The sequence below is a fragment of the Tyto alba genome, unplaced genomic scaffold (genome assembly GCF_018691265.1).
Source record: "Tyto alba isolate M040663 unplaced genomic scaffold, T.alba_DEE_v4.0 Super-Scaffold_14, whole genome shotgun sequence".
In the NCBI taxonomy this organism is placed as follows: Eukaryota; Metazoa; Chordata; class Aves; order Strigiformes; family Tytonidae; genus Tyto; species Tyto alba.
In genome coordinates, this window is record NW_024881276.1 from 44,545,664 (window position 1) to 44,562,475 (window position 16,812).

General features: G+C 43.0%; 1 protein-coding gene across 4 annotated transcripts in view; it reads left to right on the top strand.

The window, feature by feature from the left end:
- Positions 1-16,593, top strand: part of MPZL1 (myelin protein zero like 1) — a 46,562-nt gene extending 29,969 nt beyond the window's left edge. For 2 of the 4 annotated variants that reach the window (XM_042788225.1, XM_042788226.1), the window contains exons 4-6: positions 1,198-1,330; positions 4,628-4,733; positions 11,596-16,593. In XM_042788225.1, coding sequence (XP_042644159.1) covers positions 1,198-1,330; positions 4,628-4,733; positions 11,596-11,697 — 341 coding nt within the window. In that variant the 3' untranslated portion in view covers positions 11,698-16,593. Of the gene's footprint in view, positions 1-1,197; positions 1,331-2,889; positions 2,964-4,627; positions 4,734-11,595 lie in introns of those variants that run through there. The other 2 variants (XM_042788228.1, XM_042788227.1) reach the window with 2 other exon arrangements.
- Positions 16,594-16,812: the final 219 nt, after the last annotated feature.

A 16,812-nucleotide genomic window follows, 5' to 3' on the forward strand; every position in this document is an offset into this window, starting at 1 on the left:
CTCTCAGCCTGGCCTCACAGGGGAGGTGCTCCAGCCCCCTGGTCATCTTCATGGCCTCCTCTGGACCTGCTCGAGCAGGTCCATGTCCTTCTTATGTTGGGGGCCCCAGAGCTGGGCACAGTACTTCAGGTGGGGTCTCATGAGAGCAGAGCAGAGGGAGAGAATCCCCTCCCTTGACCTGCTGGCCACACTGCTCTTGGTGCAGCTCAGGACACGGTTGGCTTTCTGGGCTGTGAGTGCACGTTGCTGACTCACAATCAGTTTTCCATCCAGTGATATCCCCAGGTCCTTCTCCCCAGGGCTGCTCTCAATCCACTCATTGCCCAGCCTGTGGTTGTGCTTGGGATTGCCCCAACCCATGTGCAGGACCTTGCACTTGGCCTTGTTGCACTTCATGAGATTTGCACAGACCCACCTCTCCAGCCTGTCTGGGTCCCTCTGGATGCATCCCTGCCCTCCAGTGTGTCGACCACACTGCACAGCTTGGTGTGGTCAGCAAACTCAGTGAGGGTGCACTCAGTCCCACTGTCTGCGTCACCAACAAAGATGTTAAACAGTGCCAGTCCCAACACTGACCCCCAAGGAACACCTAAATCGTATTTCTAGCACCATACAATAATCCTGACCTAAGGAGGGAAAGAATGACTCTATAAAAATGCATAGAGATCTATTCTGAGACGCCAGAATCATGTATAAACACTGAAGCATAATCATGAGTAGTAACTAGGCTGGCTGCTGCATGCTACCCAGAGAACACCCAGCTTTTCAGCTCTCTTAGTAGGTTAGCAATGCACTGCGTTCAAATCTGCTTTCAAGTGTGACTGCCTTTTTCTGTTAACCTCACTGGGAATTGCCAGATGAATGTAACTTTGGATTTTTTTCCCCTTCAGATACACAATGAGGCAGGGTTGGTCTCATTGCCACTTGTGTTTCCTGACGCATCAAAATTCTTGTTTCAGTGTAAACTCTTCTGAAGGACGGTGATATGTTAAGAACACTCTTGGTGTGTGCTCTGTTCATACGTTATTCTGCTGGCTGCCTGCTACCACTACCTCTTAGGCTGCATGTTATAATTCCTGGATATCACATTAGGGCTTTATGCTCTAAATGAATCCAAGGTCAAGAGCATTTGTGGTTTGCACTTCTGTTAATCAGGGAATGCAGAAGAGTTGAATGTTTTCTCCCTTCTCTCCCCAGACAGCCTGCCTGCGTTCCCCATTGCCATGGTGGCAGGGATAGTCATCGGTACGGTTACAGGTCTCTCACCGCTCATCTCTATTGTCGTGTGTCTTGTCATCAGAAAGAACAACTCTAAAAAACGATACTCTGGGTAAGAGATCTCCCTCCTCACCTGTGGGTGATGTGAGGAACAGCAGCAGGATCAGAGGGAGGGTTTAGAGGGGGGTAGGAGTTGTTTCAGCCAAGTCTTGGCAACCATGGCTAGAGATAGGGTATGGCCATGTGGGACACTGGTCATCTGCCTATAATGGTTGTCTTTGTACTGTGCTTGAAAAAACCTACTGACCATGAGTTGCACCTGAAAATCACTAAATGTTGGAGTTGATCCCCAGCCACAAGCATATATGCCCTAAGAGCATTTAAGCCAAGCTCCCCTCGATGTGGTCTCTTCCCTTTCCCTCCAGCCCTGTTTCCCCATGGCACTCCCAACCCCAGAAGGAAAAGTGCCACACATGCACTTTTTAAGGGAGGCTCTGTGTTGAGATTAAGACTGGATTTTTCAGTTACCTGTGTCTGACTCCTGAGCCTGGAGCATACTTGCCAAAACCCCATTCATCACCACACTTCAAAGTAAGGTAGAAGTACCCGCTCTGCATCTGTTCTCATTCACTGTCTGTTTTTTGTTAACTGTTACCATCCCTGCAAGGTTTTTAGTGTTAGGAGGATAACTCCAAAGTGAAGCACAGATCTTTGAGTGGGCACATGAAAAAGCAACAAGAACAAAGACAGACTTGAGTCCTGTGGTGATGGAGCTTGGTGCTGGTGGAGGAGGCGCTTCCTTTTTTCTCCTCTCTAATTAGCTGGTAATTTGCTGCTATAAGAAAGAACAAGAATTATGTATGCAGTCTTAGAAACAATCCCCAAACTTAGAACTTTCTTCTTTCCCCAACAAACGTTCCTGCTTCATGCAGGTTCTTTGGGTTGTCAGTGGGATAAAAGAAAATAACTCCAAAAATAAGCTTGTGAGGATTTCTAAATTAAACTTTGCCCTGTCCTTTTCCCAGTTGGAGAGTTTAGAGAAAGTGTGTTGGCTATTGCCCAATGGTAAGGCTAAATACAGCAAAGGTGGCTGTGCGTGCTCAAAATTGTGTGTAAATCCTGGTTTTCCCTTTCTGCATGTGTCCTTCCCCTAAGAACTGAAAAGAAGCCTGCAGTGTCATGCACCAGCAGTGTGTGTGAGGTGGCCTGCTTGCCTTGCTTCCCAGTGACATGCTCTCCAGTGTCTTCCTGCTGAAGGACACATGCTGGTGCTGAGCCTGGAGCAGTAGTTTATGCACTGTCATTTCTTGTAGTAGATTTAACTACTCTTGGATAAGTAATCTCTGAAATTTAAATACTGCTTTCACTGACCATGCCAGCTCTGCATGATGTGTAAAGAGAAACCAAGTGTGCTCAGACCCCCTCCAAACTTATGGATTGTCTTCTACATGATGCTAACCCAGTGTGTGGTGGTGATGGTAGTGAGATGCACTTACTCTTAGATAACCATTCTGCCTTGAACTGAGGTGGGCTGGGGCACTGCGTGGCGTCTGGAACCCCTGCATGGCCACAGTCTCTGTTCATGCTCTGACTTTGGTGTTTTTTTATTTTTTTTTTCTTTCCGCCTTGGTGTGCTGGGATCGGATCCTGCTTACCTTCCTCTCCTTACAGAGATCCTGATATAGACGCCAGATTGGGAATGTAACAGGGCTGGGTCTTCTCTGCCAGTCCCACTAGACACCATGGTAACTAATCAAGTTGGTGGTTGCTGTTAATACCTGTGTGTATGTGTACACATTTCCTCTTCCTTTGCTGACTAACCAGCTAGCTCTCTACTAACATAACTTCACTGTAATTTGTGCTGGAATCTGTTGGCAAAGGGATGATGCATTTCACTGGGTCCTTGGGTTTCATTGTCTCATGTCTAACTGGGGTGGGATTGCTGCTTATCCCAGATGGTGTCCCTCCATCTCTTCCAACAGTGAACTTGTCAGTGCATTGACTAAAGCACGGGAAATTCAGTGCCCTTCCTGTGTCAAAATAAAAGTAAATTCCCTATAAGTGTTCCCCACTGTGAAGTTTGAAAACTTGCACTGATCTAAGTGCATTAGTTGCTTAAATCTGAATTATGACTTTCAGATAGTGTAGATCTGAGGAATTTTGTGAATAAAGCAAACAATTCGTCATTACATGGTTTCAGTAACAGAAGGGCTGCTTTGTCTCTGAGACAGTGGAAACCCCTTGCTGTGATGGCTGAGGGCAGTATTTTTTTTTTCCTTGCTGCTGCATGTATGAGGAGTTAAGTCTTCTATGGTTAGACTTACCAAAGGATAATAAGTGACTGCCCTGTGAAGAGGTGGTTTCCTTGATGTCACTGTTGTCATTTGTTTGTTTCTGTACTTGCTTTGTACCCTGTCTGTCTACAAAGATTGGAGGAAGAGGATGCCCAGTGGTCAGAGGGTTGTAGCAAAGGGAACTCCTGCATCTGCTGTCAAGGAGGAGGCTAATTTTCTCCCCTCAGTGCTTGGGTATGAGGAGGTAGACCTAGCATTTAGAGACCCATTCCTGCATTGCCCAGAAGCTGCTAATGTTAAGTTTAATAGCATTTGATCATATACTTAACTCTGTGGCATTCATTTCTCTGTCTGTCACAGGCTTGTTTTCTTTTCAGTCCTGCTTTAAGCAGACGGAAAGAAGCAAACAGAGAATGAAAACTGGCAATCTTCTTTTAGGGGTTTGGTTCTCACCACAAGACAGTTTTCTCATTTGAAAAACAAGATTTGCCTGATTAGATATTCAAGTATCTATATCAGGGCACATATCTTACATGTGACTCCAGAGACTAGTGTCTGTTGTGAGTGGGAAGAATTATTTTGGGATCGTAGGCTAGCCAAAAGCAAGGGAACTAAGCAGAGAGTTGTAGGAAGTACCTTTCTGGTATGGAGAGCTGGTGGCTTTTGCAAGTGTTGGCTCTAACTGTAGCACTGGTATAACACTTGCCTTAGTGACTGGGACTATTTAGCTTATAGTTAGAAGATAATTTATGTTTGCCATTGTTAACTGTGTCTGAAGCCTCAGTGAAGAAAACATGTGGTTTTGGGCAGGTTGGCTTGAATGGGAGTATCTAGGGAACAGGGGTTTTGGAGGAGCTGCTGTCCTGTGTTAATTATTGTTCCTTCATGTTACTTACCAGTGACTCTGGGAGGAAGGATAGAGAAGTGTCTGGGGAGAGATGGAGAATTAAATGTGTTTATTTCAGAATCCATTATGTTCATTTTTACTTTGGCATAATCTGCCACATTCATCTTGCCATCACTCGTTTTTTGTTTGTTTTTGTTTCTTTTTTTTTTTTTTTTTTTTTGTGCCTCTTGAACATTGTCGTGCAAACTCTGCTCTGCCACCTCGTCAGCTGCAGTACATCTGAGAGCTTGATGTCACCGGTTAAGCAGGCTCCGCAGAAGTCGCCCTCCGACACAGAGGGTCTGGTAAACAGCGTGCCCGCCAGATCACACCAGGTAAACTGCTTCCTGCTGCTTCCCAAAGCAGGATCCTCCCAGAGTGTGGGGGAGATGTTATGGAAAAGATAAAGGCAGGGTGGGACACATGAATTAGGTGCTGTCTGTTAAGGTGATGAAGGCTGGGGAATAGAAGTGTCTGCTCTGAACAAGGGATGGGCAGTAAGATGGGACTGGTGAGCTCTTCTGTAGAAGGCTGAGTGCAGTTGAAAGAATAGCATTTCCATATTAGCTGAGATGGAGTTTTATGTCCTTTTTGTACTAATGTATAAAAAAAGATGGTTCTGATCTTGTGCATTAACATACACAAGTGGCAGTGAAGTGCAAGGATGAGGAGTGGGCAGTGAGTAGCTGCTTAATGTGGAGACAACATTATCTGCTAGATGTGTAATCATCCCATAAGGCTGTCTAATCTGCTCTACGACTGTAATGGAGAGGAATTTTTCTTACTCTCTCTTCACTGTGAAGGTGTGTTCTGTGTGGCAGGTACTTCCTTCACAGGAAACGAGCCAGCACAGTGACAGCACTGACCAGTTTGATGATCAGTTCAAAGGTGACTCTTGCTGCTGAGAGCTCTCCTCTGCTGAGCCACCCAGCTTTTGTGGGCTTGGAACTGCCACGCTTTGTCTTGTGCTTGCTGCTGTTGGCAAAGTTCTGCTGACTTTGAAGGAAAAAGGTGGCTCTTATCCAGACTTACCATCCAATGGGAAATTAGTCAGAGCATGGGTCAGACGGGGAATCTATGCTGATTACCTGTTAACATTGTACAGGATTTCCTTATTTGTAAGCTGCTTCTTACCTCTTGATTTGTGTATTCCCAGCAGTTTTCATGTGGAGGTACGGATGCTGGGTGAGTTTAAGTCTGAAATGGACTTTTTCTTAATTAGCCACCTTTTAGCAAGTGGCTGCAGAGTAGTGTGTGAACTGACAGATTTCTAAATCAGAGCTAATGCCTGCTTTCTTAATTTCTCCTGACAAAATAATGGAGATGTGTATTAATGTGTTAACACTACAGAAGAAGAATCCAGTGCAAGCAGTGAGCTGGATAAAGACAAAGTCCCTACTCTGCTGGGCTTCCAGTCTGGTTTTGAAATCTTGTTCTTGGCAGGTGCAGTATTTCCAAAGTTGTAGCACACAGGCCCGCAAAGCTATCGTCTGACTACAGAGAACAGTTAATTCTCTGAACATAAAGGCAATATACTCAAGTTGCAAGATTTAAAAACAGTGCAGATTTTGACTGGAGTGGGTCTAGTAGCAGTATCAGCAGGCTGCCTATAACGCCTAGATAAAGCTTGTCTTTTCTGGTTCATGGGAGGAGCTTCTAGAATGGGTGAACAGACAGGTGATTCCTGCCTCACACACACCACACCACACCCCCACACTCCCCCCCTCCAAAAAAAAAAAAAAAAAAAAGGAAAAAAGCTTATATGTGGGATATATGTTGCAGTAGCTGTTGGAGTCAACTTCCCTAGGTCAAAAGACCAAGATGTTTTATCTAATTGTTGTCATGGTATGAAGCAGTACATGTAAGTGCCCTGAGAGCTACATGGAGGAAGTTTTGCTGTTCTGCACTTACATCTTGAAAGCAAAAAAACTTTTACCTTCTTTGTAACATTTTGATGTGAAAACTTGCGGTGTCCTCACCCTTTCATGTGCCCAGAGTTCTGGGTCTCAGTGTACGGGAAGGAACATGTTGAAGTAAATCTAAACTTTGTAAAGGTAACTCATAACCACCATGCTTTTGCCCTTCTGTAGTTACTCCAGCCTTCTTATTCCTTTACAGAGTTCTCTAGGGTTTTCCCACAGAAAAGTTCCTAAAGGAAAAAACAAAGTGTGAACATTCCTGACCTCAAAGGAAAAATATAGCGAATAGCTTCAGTTTTGTTTATTTTTTTTAGTTTTTTAATCTCTTTTGTCAGGCAAAGAGAGCTTTGTCTGGATTTTCTTTCTTGGCAAACATTTGTAGGAGCAAGTGGTTCCTCTACCTTCTGTTAAGCATTTGCTCCATCTTTACAGAACAGTAAGTAAACATATGTAGTTTTCTTTAAAAATAAAGTCGGAGTAGATCAGTTACTGCAGTAAAATCAGGGTAGATCAGATTTTGAACAGATGGTTTAAATCAGTGAGGAAACTAAATTTCAGTTGTTTACACTTACATTTTTAGATTCTAGCCATTTTTTTTTTTAAAGGGTGATCTCAACATGCAAATTAACATATTTGAAATCTAGCATCACATATAAGTAAAACCTGATATTTCTTTGTAATCAGGAAATTAGTTGTAGTATGCAAGCTTTGGAGCTGTTGTGTAGGTAAAATGCTGATATTCAGATTCCTAGCAGTTCCCAGAAGCTGTTGCAGGCTGCTTGCTGATTCAGGCACACTTTTGTGTCTTGGATTGCCTGGCAGTCTTAGACCAGTGGTTCACACAGTCAGTGCTGCGGTCAAACAGTAAAAGCCTGTGAACTTCCATATAGCCTCTTACTTGATAGGATGTGTAGGAAGTGGCTGAATGCTTTGTGCTTCACCGATGGAGAAGAACTGTGAATACAAATATACAACCTCTGCCTCTGCAAGTTAAAAGCAGTAATAGAGGTGTTCTCTCGCAAAGAGTGGCATTTCAATTAAATTTGTTAAATGAAGTTTCTTCATTTTGTTATTTATGTATCAGTTTAAGAATCAGTGATGAAGTATTTGTCCACATCACTTCTCAGCTGAAAGTGCACTTGATCCTGCACTTCCTTTATGTTTTGGGTGCAAGCTTATCAAGTGTGGACCTTACTTTTTGGAGTGCTCCAGAAAGCTGAAAGTACACATATCTGGTTCTGTGAATGTTCAGCTGGTTGAATCAAATCCACTTGTTTTCACTATGTTTTCCTTCTCAGTAGGTATGTTCTGTCCTGTCAGATTTGTATGTGGTGTTTCTTCTCCATGCAATCATTCCTTAGTGACTCATATTCTACCATGACTGTTATTTGGATGAGTGAGAAAAGCATTTCCAGAGAAGGCAGGAACTATCTGTGTTTCTGACATGGATGTCCTTTAGCTAGTGATCTGGGTTGCAGGAGACAAACTGGAAGGCAGATGCGTGTAGTCCCAAAGTATGCTAACTCCAAGGTGGCTGTCATTTGTCTTTGTGCTTTGCATGTAGCTGAATATTCATTTCTGGGCAGGCCGAAGAACCACTCTTCTGAAAGTGTAACTTCTGTAGAAGTGCCTTTCTGATGTACAGAGCAGTATCGTATGGAGATCCTAAGCAGGTAGGTCTGTCAGTGTAGAGGCGGGGAGCACTAAAGCTACATTAACTTAGTGTTACAACCTAGACTGGAAGCCCAGGGAGTCCTAAAGGTTCTGTGATCCCCTTGGGTCAAATTAAGGTGAAATGACACCAAACAACCAGTTAAAATGTTTTGCTTGCAGTAGAAACAACTTAAACTTGGAAAGGATAGTAAGCAGTGTGGTCTCTTACTGATAAATCTATAAGAAAGAAAAGAAATGAAGGAAAAGGAAAGGAGAAAAGAGAGTCAAAGTATCTAGATCACCACCCCAGGTTTCAGTGTTGTCTCAGGTCTGGTAATCTTGGGTGGTGGGTGCACACATAGCAAAGTTTTCTGTCACCTTTTGAGTTCATCTTATCAGCTGATTAGCATACTAGACCAGGGGAGGCAGGTATTCCACAAACTCATTTCCATGACAGACAAGGAAAAGGTGGAGCATGGGTTCTGCACATCCGTTGGGTGAGAATGGCGTGCACCAACCGCCTCGTCCAGTTGAGTTGATGGTTGTGCTTCCCTCCCATCCTGTCCCCCCTTCTCATCCCCCCTTTATTTTTTTCCTCAGTTTTTGCTTAGGTCCATCTGGTGCTGGTTGTTTATCTCTCTTATCAGACTTTTAACCTAAACATGGCTTCACTCAGTCCATGTTTCCCCTCTTTGAGTCTTATGTAAGGAATTTGGCAATACAACCACAAGGGAGTGGGACGTGCATCCATTGATACACTCCGTGCTTCCTTAGGCAGCGTTTCTTAGGCTAATCACAAAGGCTGCAGCTTGTCCTTAAGGCTTTCTGTGTCAATGAATGTTTGAGGCATTAATTCCTTCAGTTCCTTACACTTAGGTGCAGATCTCTGGCTTTGCTCTTTCTGTTTTAAGGCACACCTGAACAGGTTATGTTCAAGCTCTGTTCCAGGCTTTGAACTGGACCCCAGGACTCTGGGAAGGTGCAGTTCACGGTGCCAGGAAACGTGATTTAAATTTCAGATAAATTTCCTGGAGCTGGAATCTGTGGTAGTTGCAACATTTTTCAAAATCTAAAAAATTTGAAAATACTGTAGACCACTGTTAGACCATGATGTTCTAACCTTGTAATTCCCTTTTCTTTGCTGTAACTTGCAATACATGACTCTGCTGACAAACCCTTGGCAAGGTATCGGTACACCTGCTAGTCTTTTCCCTTCAGTTCTGAATGGAAAAATTGCAAGGCTTAGGGAAATGCTGGGTTTTATATGGCAGTGCTGGTCCATCTTCTGGTTCTGAAGAGTCAGGATGAGTTTATTTGGGATTAGATGAAAATTCTGAATTGTGTAGGCTTTTTTGAAGGTTTTACTTCTGGAAGAAGAGTCTTTACAAAGATTCAGATCACTGGAGTTATAAAAAGCAGGAAAAAAAAGTGCCCTGGTGCTGATTATAATCAGCTAGAAAATCAGTTGGCAGCAAATCAAATAGATGGAGCATTTTAATAAATCTTTGGTCCTCCTTTTCTCTGTGTTAGCTAATCTACCACTTATTTAGGTGATAATGGACACATTGAGACAATAATAGCTTGGTTTGGATCAGGTGATCATACCAGTCAGTCTCTCCACTACCACCTAGCATGCCAGTTGCAGCAGAATAACTATATTTAGCCTGGCATAAAATTAGAATAGCGATAACTGATCCTGAGTGAACTCCTGTGGTAGAAAATTGACCCACCAGAAATACTTGAAGAAAACTTGAAATGCCATAGTCAGTAATTCATGCAGTTGTAGATGATTTTTTTTTTTTTAACTGATAGGAAGTGCTTTTGAACTGAATTTATTGTACACTTGACCTATGGCTTCATGCAGATGAGACTTCCAAATTGCTTACGAATAAACCCTAGGGTCACTTTGTCTTGAAGTTCATATAGACACTGCACTCTAATTGGAATTAGTAATGTAATCCTGATGCAGTGCTGGAGACCAGAACAGTATGAGAGCCAATAGCAGAAAAAGAAGAAAAAAAGTGGGTCTAATGACACTTGAAATCCAGAATTTTCTAAGACATCAGTGTCTTTTTTTTTGAGCATTTTCTCAGTCTGTTTACATTCAGCATTTTATATCTGCCCACAAGTTTTCATCCTTCTGTCCATCTCCTTCCTCTACTCTTTATCACTTGGGAAATACTTTACCTGGAAGGAAAAAAATTTGGATTTAAACAACTTCTGAAAGAGAACAAGGTATTTATTGGGTGTGTGCTTTGCCGTTGTGTTGGGCAGGGGGACAACAGCTGTGCCGAGATGTACCAGTGGTCCTTCAAGGACTTAATTTTCTGTACAGAAGGTCTCTCTTCAACTCTGGCCCCTAATTGCTTTGGAAGTTAGATTGAAGGATTTCTGGGTCAGTTCCATAGAGATGTTTTCTAATTTGGCAGGATACCAAAAGTACCGGGGAGAAAGGGGTAGGAGAGCTGCCTGTGAAGGCTACTTCTTCCTGGGACATAAGGGAGACAGAGTTAAATGGGCGAAATGGTTTTGAAGCAAAAGCTGCTAAAAAAGCCGCCACCAAACTAAAAGATCTCTCCTTGTAATTTCCTCCCCCTGCACCCCCGAATAGGATGGTCCCTTTCCCTCCTGCACGGGCGGTGTGTTTGGGTGTGTGGTCTCTCTGCCGAGGTGACCCGGCAGGCGGTCGCAGCCCCCTGCCCCGTGCCTGGGTCAGTTGGGGCACGCCGAGTGAGGGCGGCCGGTCAGGGCTCTCCATAACGGTCCCACCTGGCTTGTTGGGGACCTGCTCTTTATCGGCCACGGTCCTGTCCCCAGCCCACCTCGAGTAGCTGCGGTTCGCTCCCCTGTGGGCTGTGTTTCGGGGGGCATGGCGCTGGCGTTCGGAGGAAGGCGCTGGCGTGTTTGCATGCTCTGCTGAAAGGTGGTGCTGTGATGTCCTCCACTGCACCCCGGCAGATATAACGAAGGTGTGTGGCTGTGCTTGCCCAGTGTGTCCGTGGAGGTGCTTCCTACTGGGGTTGGCTCAAAAGTCAGGTAAGAATCCCGAGTTACTGCACTGTTTCAGTATTTTCTGGCTCACTGCCGTGTAAGTCTTGATCCCATCACTTGCTTGGGCAGTGACTGGTGTCATACGGTGGCTGCAGGTTTGCTCTCCCCTTCATTATCTGAGTGGTATGGCTGTGCTGGAATTTAGAGCACTTGAGTGTTAGTATGGGAGGTATACTCTGCTGTCGACTGGTAAATCTGCAGTACAGTTCGTCTTGAAAAATATTAAATCTGGCATGCATCTGACTAAGTGATGATTCTTTGCTCCATAGCATGTAAGAATTGCTGCTTTTCAGAACAAAGGATTCTAGACTTTGCTTTTTGTGAGAAGCAAGCAACTGTAACTATTAAAGGGAGGAAATGGTGCTGTTTGGCATGCTCCTGATAGGAGAAAGGTGGCAGACTAGAGCTCATTTATAGGTGAGGGTTCATTCCACCTGCTTCAAAGTGCTGTTAGCAGTCATAAAAGCTCTGTGGTCTTGCTTTAGCTTTGGTCTTGCTGCAGCCCCTGTGGAAGCAAGGGGCAATATGGCCTATTCTGAAAAATACTGATTGTGCTTTTCTATTCTGTTCCCAGGGCCCAGTCATTTATGCGCAGTTAGACCACTCCGGAGGACAGCACAGCGACAAGATTAACAAGTCAGAGTCTGTGGTCTATGCTGATATTCGGAAGAACTGAGAGGACATCCTAAGCTATCCAAAGGAAAACACACATTTAGACTGGAGTTGCTTGAACAAGATTTGACCCAGAGAACTCACATGTGGCCTTTGATGCCTAGACTAGGACCAATGCATGTGCACACAGAGGGAAAGATATATATGTATTGTGTGTAAATAGTCTATTTAATCGTACAGAAGTGAGACCAATGTTGCATGTTGAAATGCGGTAAGAATTTTGCTTATAAATTGCCAATATTCTTTTTTGTATTTTGTGTGACGAGAGGGAAAGTGAAAACTCGCATCACAACTTTTAAATATTTTTATCTTGATTATTAATGGAGAAACTGGAAGATACCTGAAGATTCTAGACTGACCTGGAGATTCTTTTTTTGTTATAGGGCCTAATTTCTTTTGTTGAGGTGAATATAAAGAACGTAACTTTATACCTTCTTTATATTCATAGAGTTATTTATGTATACAGGGTATTCATCTTTCCTTAGTCAGATTCTCAGTACAAGCTGCCTTCTCATATAAACTAGACACTTGGTCTTGTAAGCCAAATTGTGACTCCTAGCTATCAGAAATATATGTCTTAGCAGTGTAAGTGAAGGAAATATTTAGACCTACCTGACCTGAGTAACACAGGTCACAAAACTGTTTACTTCTGTGTAAAGCCCATCTATTCAAGCTTAGTCCTTTAAGGTACAGGGATAGTGTTGATCTAATGAATTTTAGTTTACCTGTGAAAACTTAAGAGCTAGTGAGTTAAAGGGATGGGAAGCTATAGCATAGGTGGTTGCCTCAGACTCCGTTGAACCTTTCAATGAAATGTTTCTTTCTTGAAGCTCTGCCAATTAATTTAAGCATTAAAAAGGGCTCCAATGGATCTGGAAGCTTTAGTACTCCCTCACCTCTCTCCCATGGCTCCATTATACCACTGTCACTTCCTTAGGGATGCTTTATCTGTTCTTAAAAGCCTGCAGTGGAGGCTGAATGACCTCTGGAGGAAATCTATGACATCACTCTTTGTTTTTTTTTGACGTGTGTTTTTTTCCACAGAGGATGTGGACGGCAGTTTATTTCCTTCCTCTCTGCAAGTCTACTACTTGAATATAATTTCCCAGCTTCTTGTTTCTAGATTAAACTTGTAGATTCTTAAGGATCTTTGATCGTTCTCTCGTGCTGAAGATCTTTCTTTAGCTGACCCACTTGTATCCTGAAATCTGCTACTCAAAAGTGGCATTCCATTCAGAGTGATCAAGCAGTGAAAAAAGTGCTTCCTTGTGTTCAGGTGGAATTTCCTCGTTTTTAAATTTCTGTCCGTTGCCTCTTGTCCTACCAGTAAGCACTACTGAGAAAAGTAGTGCTCTTCATTCCCTCCCATCAAGTATTTATACGCATTGATAAGATCTCCCCGCCTGAAGCCTTCTCTTCTCCAGGCTGAATGGTGCTAGCTTTCTCAGCCTTTCCTCATATGAAAGATGCCCCAGTTCCTTTATCATCTTTGTGGCCCTGCACTAGACTTGCTCCAGTAAGTCCGTATCTCTCTTGTACTGGAGAGCCCAGAACAGGACACAGTCAATATTCCAGGTGTGGCCTCACCAGTGCTGAATAAAGGGGGGAAGGATCACCTTCCTCGACCTGCTGGCAATACTTTGTCTAGTGCAGCCCATGACACCATTTGCTGCCTTTGCAGCAGGGGCACGCTGCTGGCTCGTGTTCAACCTAGTATCCACCAGGACCCCCACAGGGCCTTTTCTGCAAAGCTGCTTTCAGCCAGGCATGCAATGGTGCGTGGGGTTGTTCCTTCTCAGGTGCAGGACTTTGTACTTCTTCTTGAACTTCATGAAATTCCTCTCCGGCCTGTCCAGGTCGCTCTGCATGGCAGCACAACCGTCTGGTGTGCCAGCCACTCCTCCTGGATTTGTGTTGTCTGAAAATTTGTCTCTCCTGAATTAATGTTGTGGTTTTTTCAGACCTTATCTTCAGTTTGTCAGTTGAATCTTAGTTTGAATTCTCATCCTGTCATCCAGTGAGCTTGCAATATTCTTAGCTTGATATTTGCAAACTTAAGCCTATATTCCACTGTAACATCAAGTAAATGAAAAACAGTTCTAGGCCCGTGGCAGACCCTTTCAGAAACACATTAGATAATTCTTTAATTATGACAGTGCAACTTTAATAACTGTTTTGTGTACAGGGGTTTTTTTCCCCACAAAGTTTGGTATGTCAACACTATATTGTTTCATTGGGATCAGACTTCACTGGTTTTCTGACAACACCTGCCCTTGTTAGAAGCCTCATTAAGATCAGGATGAAGCCTGCTGCTGCTGCTTTCCTTATCTACCAGGCTGTTATTTCCCAACATTTGTTTTTCACTTAGTAAGAAATTAACACTTTTGACATAGTTGATGGAGAAACTTGATTTTGATCTGCCTGTATTCATCCCTGTGCATCACCACCTTTCTCCCAGGCATTTTAGAGTGAGAAATGGGATGAATGTCGTGGTGAAGACCTTGCTGCTATGAAAAGATAGGGCTGTCCTTGGCTCTGAAGTCTGCTACTAATCTTTGTTTCTTTTCCTGCTGGAATATACTGGAGAATCTGAGCTCAATCCTGCTCTGGTGCTGACTTTAAGAAACATGTTGTTCTGGTGCTAACTTTAGGAAATGCACTGATCTGACTGGTGCTAACTAACTTTAGGAATCATCTCCTTCCATTGCTTTTGTTTGGCTAGAGGTATGTTCATCTTGCCTGTACTGAGGAGGCTCATTGCAAGGCTGCTTGGATCCTCTTTGTGAAGGCAGAATGAACTTACAAGTATTTTTAAAAATTACTGAATATCTTTTAAGAAAGAAATAAAAGTCTCTTTCCTCATGAACAGCAGAATCAGTCTGACTCCCTCTAGCGTGAAGGCTGTTGAGTTATGTATTTTTTTTTTGGTCATGGAAACATGAACAATGTAGCTATTAAATAACTTCTTCAGGCTGAAGTCAAAAGAACTTGAGGCAGTGTGAGACAACACTTGTGAACATTCTGTACCTCAGGTTGTCTTAGTTTGTTTAATCATATGATAACCTGTACTGATGAGAGAGACTGGTGCTAAGTTGACTTACTTAGTATAGTCTCAGGAGACAGAGCCCTTCTACTTCCTTGATGGGTAGCAAGCAGAGATTAAAGTAGACAAAGTCATCATATCCTGATGTTATGGTGACCAGAAGTTTAACTCTGCTCTACTGCTGTTCTCTTAATTCTTTGATACTGTTCTTTGCAGGTAGAAAAGAACAGCTTGGACTTTGAGGAACACTTGTGTTGTCCTTGTCCTGTTGTACTGCTGCTAGCTCTGACCATCAATTTTAAAAAGAAGTGCTGCAGGGCAGGATTGCTGCAGCACAGCTGAGGGGTGGGCAGCCTCTGTTGAGGCAGTACCGAATGACTAAAACTGTTACATGGGTAACAGTAGCTCTTGGATAGAGGAGCTGGGTGGTGTAAAAGACTTGCGATGAATTCTCTTTTATTTATCATGCAAACAAAACTGGGATCAATCTGAAATCCATTCCTCAGCTTGGGGGGGGGGGGTGGGAAGGTCTTTTATGGGGTAAGAGTAGCCTTCTATCCATTATAGGAGTGCAGTTTTAAATTGCCAGCCTGGGCTCTGGCAGCTAAGCCAGCTGGCACCCCCTATAGTCATGGATATGAGTGTGATCATTCATTTTCCCTGTTTTTAGCAGAGCTGCAAAGTGGAGAAGTTTTGGCTTTTTAGTAACAGTGGTTATATTCTTCCTTATTTTTGATATCAGAAGTGAATTTTAAGAGGATTACAAATAATTGTAAAGTATCATTCTAAGTAAATTGGTAGCTGTACTTAGTACATCAAATATCCATTGCCCCTTTTGACTCCAGCAATTCTGTGGGGAGATGGTTGGCATATTTATGAAATGGCATTAAGAGCCTTTACAGGATGGCAAATATGTCTCTGTAACTAATTGAATGATGTGTCATTTGTAACGGAAGACCTGTAGGATTTTGTTTTCTCTCAAAGCTTTAGTGATATTTCAATTTGTGACTAGAAGAGCTGGAATTAGGTTTTTAAACTTTTTAAAACCTGTGAGAACTGTTTAGGTAACCATATGTCTTGTAACTGCAGTAAACGTGTATGGGCAACTTAGAAGCTGCATTGCCTTGAAGTGGATTTACTGAGGTAAAGTGTGGGCTGTTTGATTTATAACCAGCACACCTTTACCCTGTATTGAAACCTTGTCTTGGAATTTTACATTATTAATGGATCTACCTAGGACCTCAAATACAATACGTTCTTATTGTGATGGACATATTTTCTCTCTGAAACTATCGAAACTGTAAAGGTGGGTAAGTCTTCTGGGCTGTGGCCACACCCCTGCGGTGCTAGTATTTAGGTAACATTTTTATACAGACTACAAAATCATATCAATTATGCTCAGCAATTATATTCTTGAGGCTTCCCTTTCCTTTCTCTTCACTGCCCTAAAGCTAATAAGCCCTTTCATTTAAAGGTATTTTTGCACTCTAAAATGTCAGTTCAATGCCTTTGGAGATCAGTGTGCTGTGCAATCTTTTCTGTCTCCCTGCAGTGTCAGCAGTTTTCATGTGGTAAATGTAATTGGAAACAGAGTCTGGGTACTTTTCATTTGTAAACCTCTGTCATGGAGGTATGCAAGAGAACACCTGTAAGACAGGTGTATAATCTGTGTGAGGGAGCTAGAGAGGCATTGCATGGCTTGATTACATGAAGAGCCAGTGTGCCAACTGTTAGTGCTTTTGCTTTTACAGACTCATCTGGAAACAGTTATCTTGCATATTGTTTCTTGAATGGACTTTTCATGTTTTCTATTGTAATCTTGTGAATATTTTAATACACTTTTTGTTTTTCCCATTACTAGTTTGCTGGACGGGTCTTATCTGGTTAGAGACTGGGAAGGGAGGGGGACCAAAATACACCACCGCTTTCTGGCAATTTTCTTCAGTCACTGTAGTCTCTGTCAGCTCCGGGTACACAGTTGGTGAGTTCTCCATTTGAATTGATACGCTGGATTACCGCTTCAGCTAGGAGAACTGAGAAATTCAAGTGAAACTGTAGCAGAACACACATAGGAGA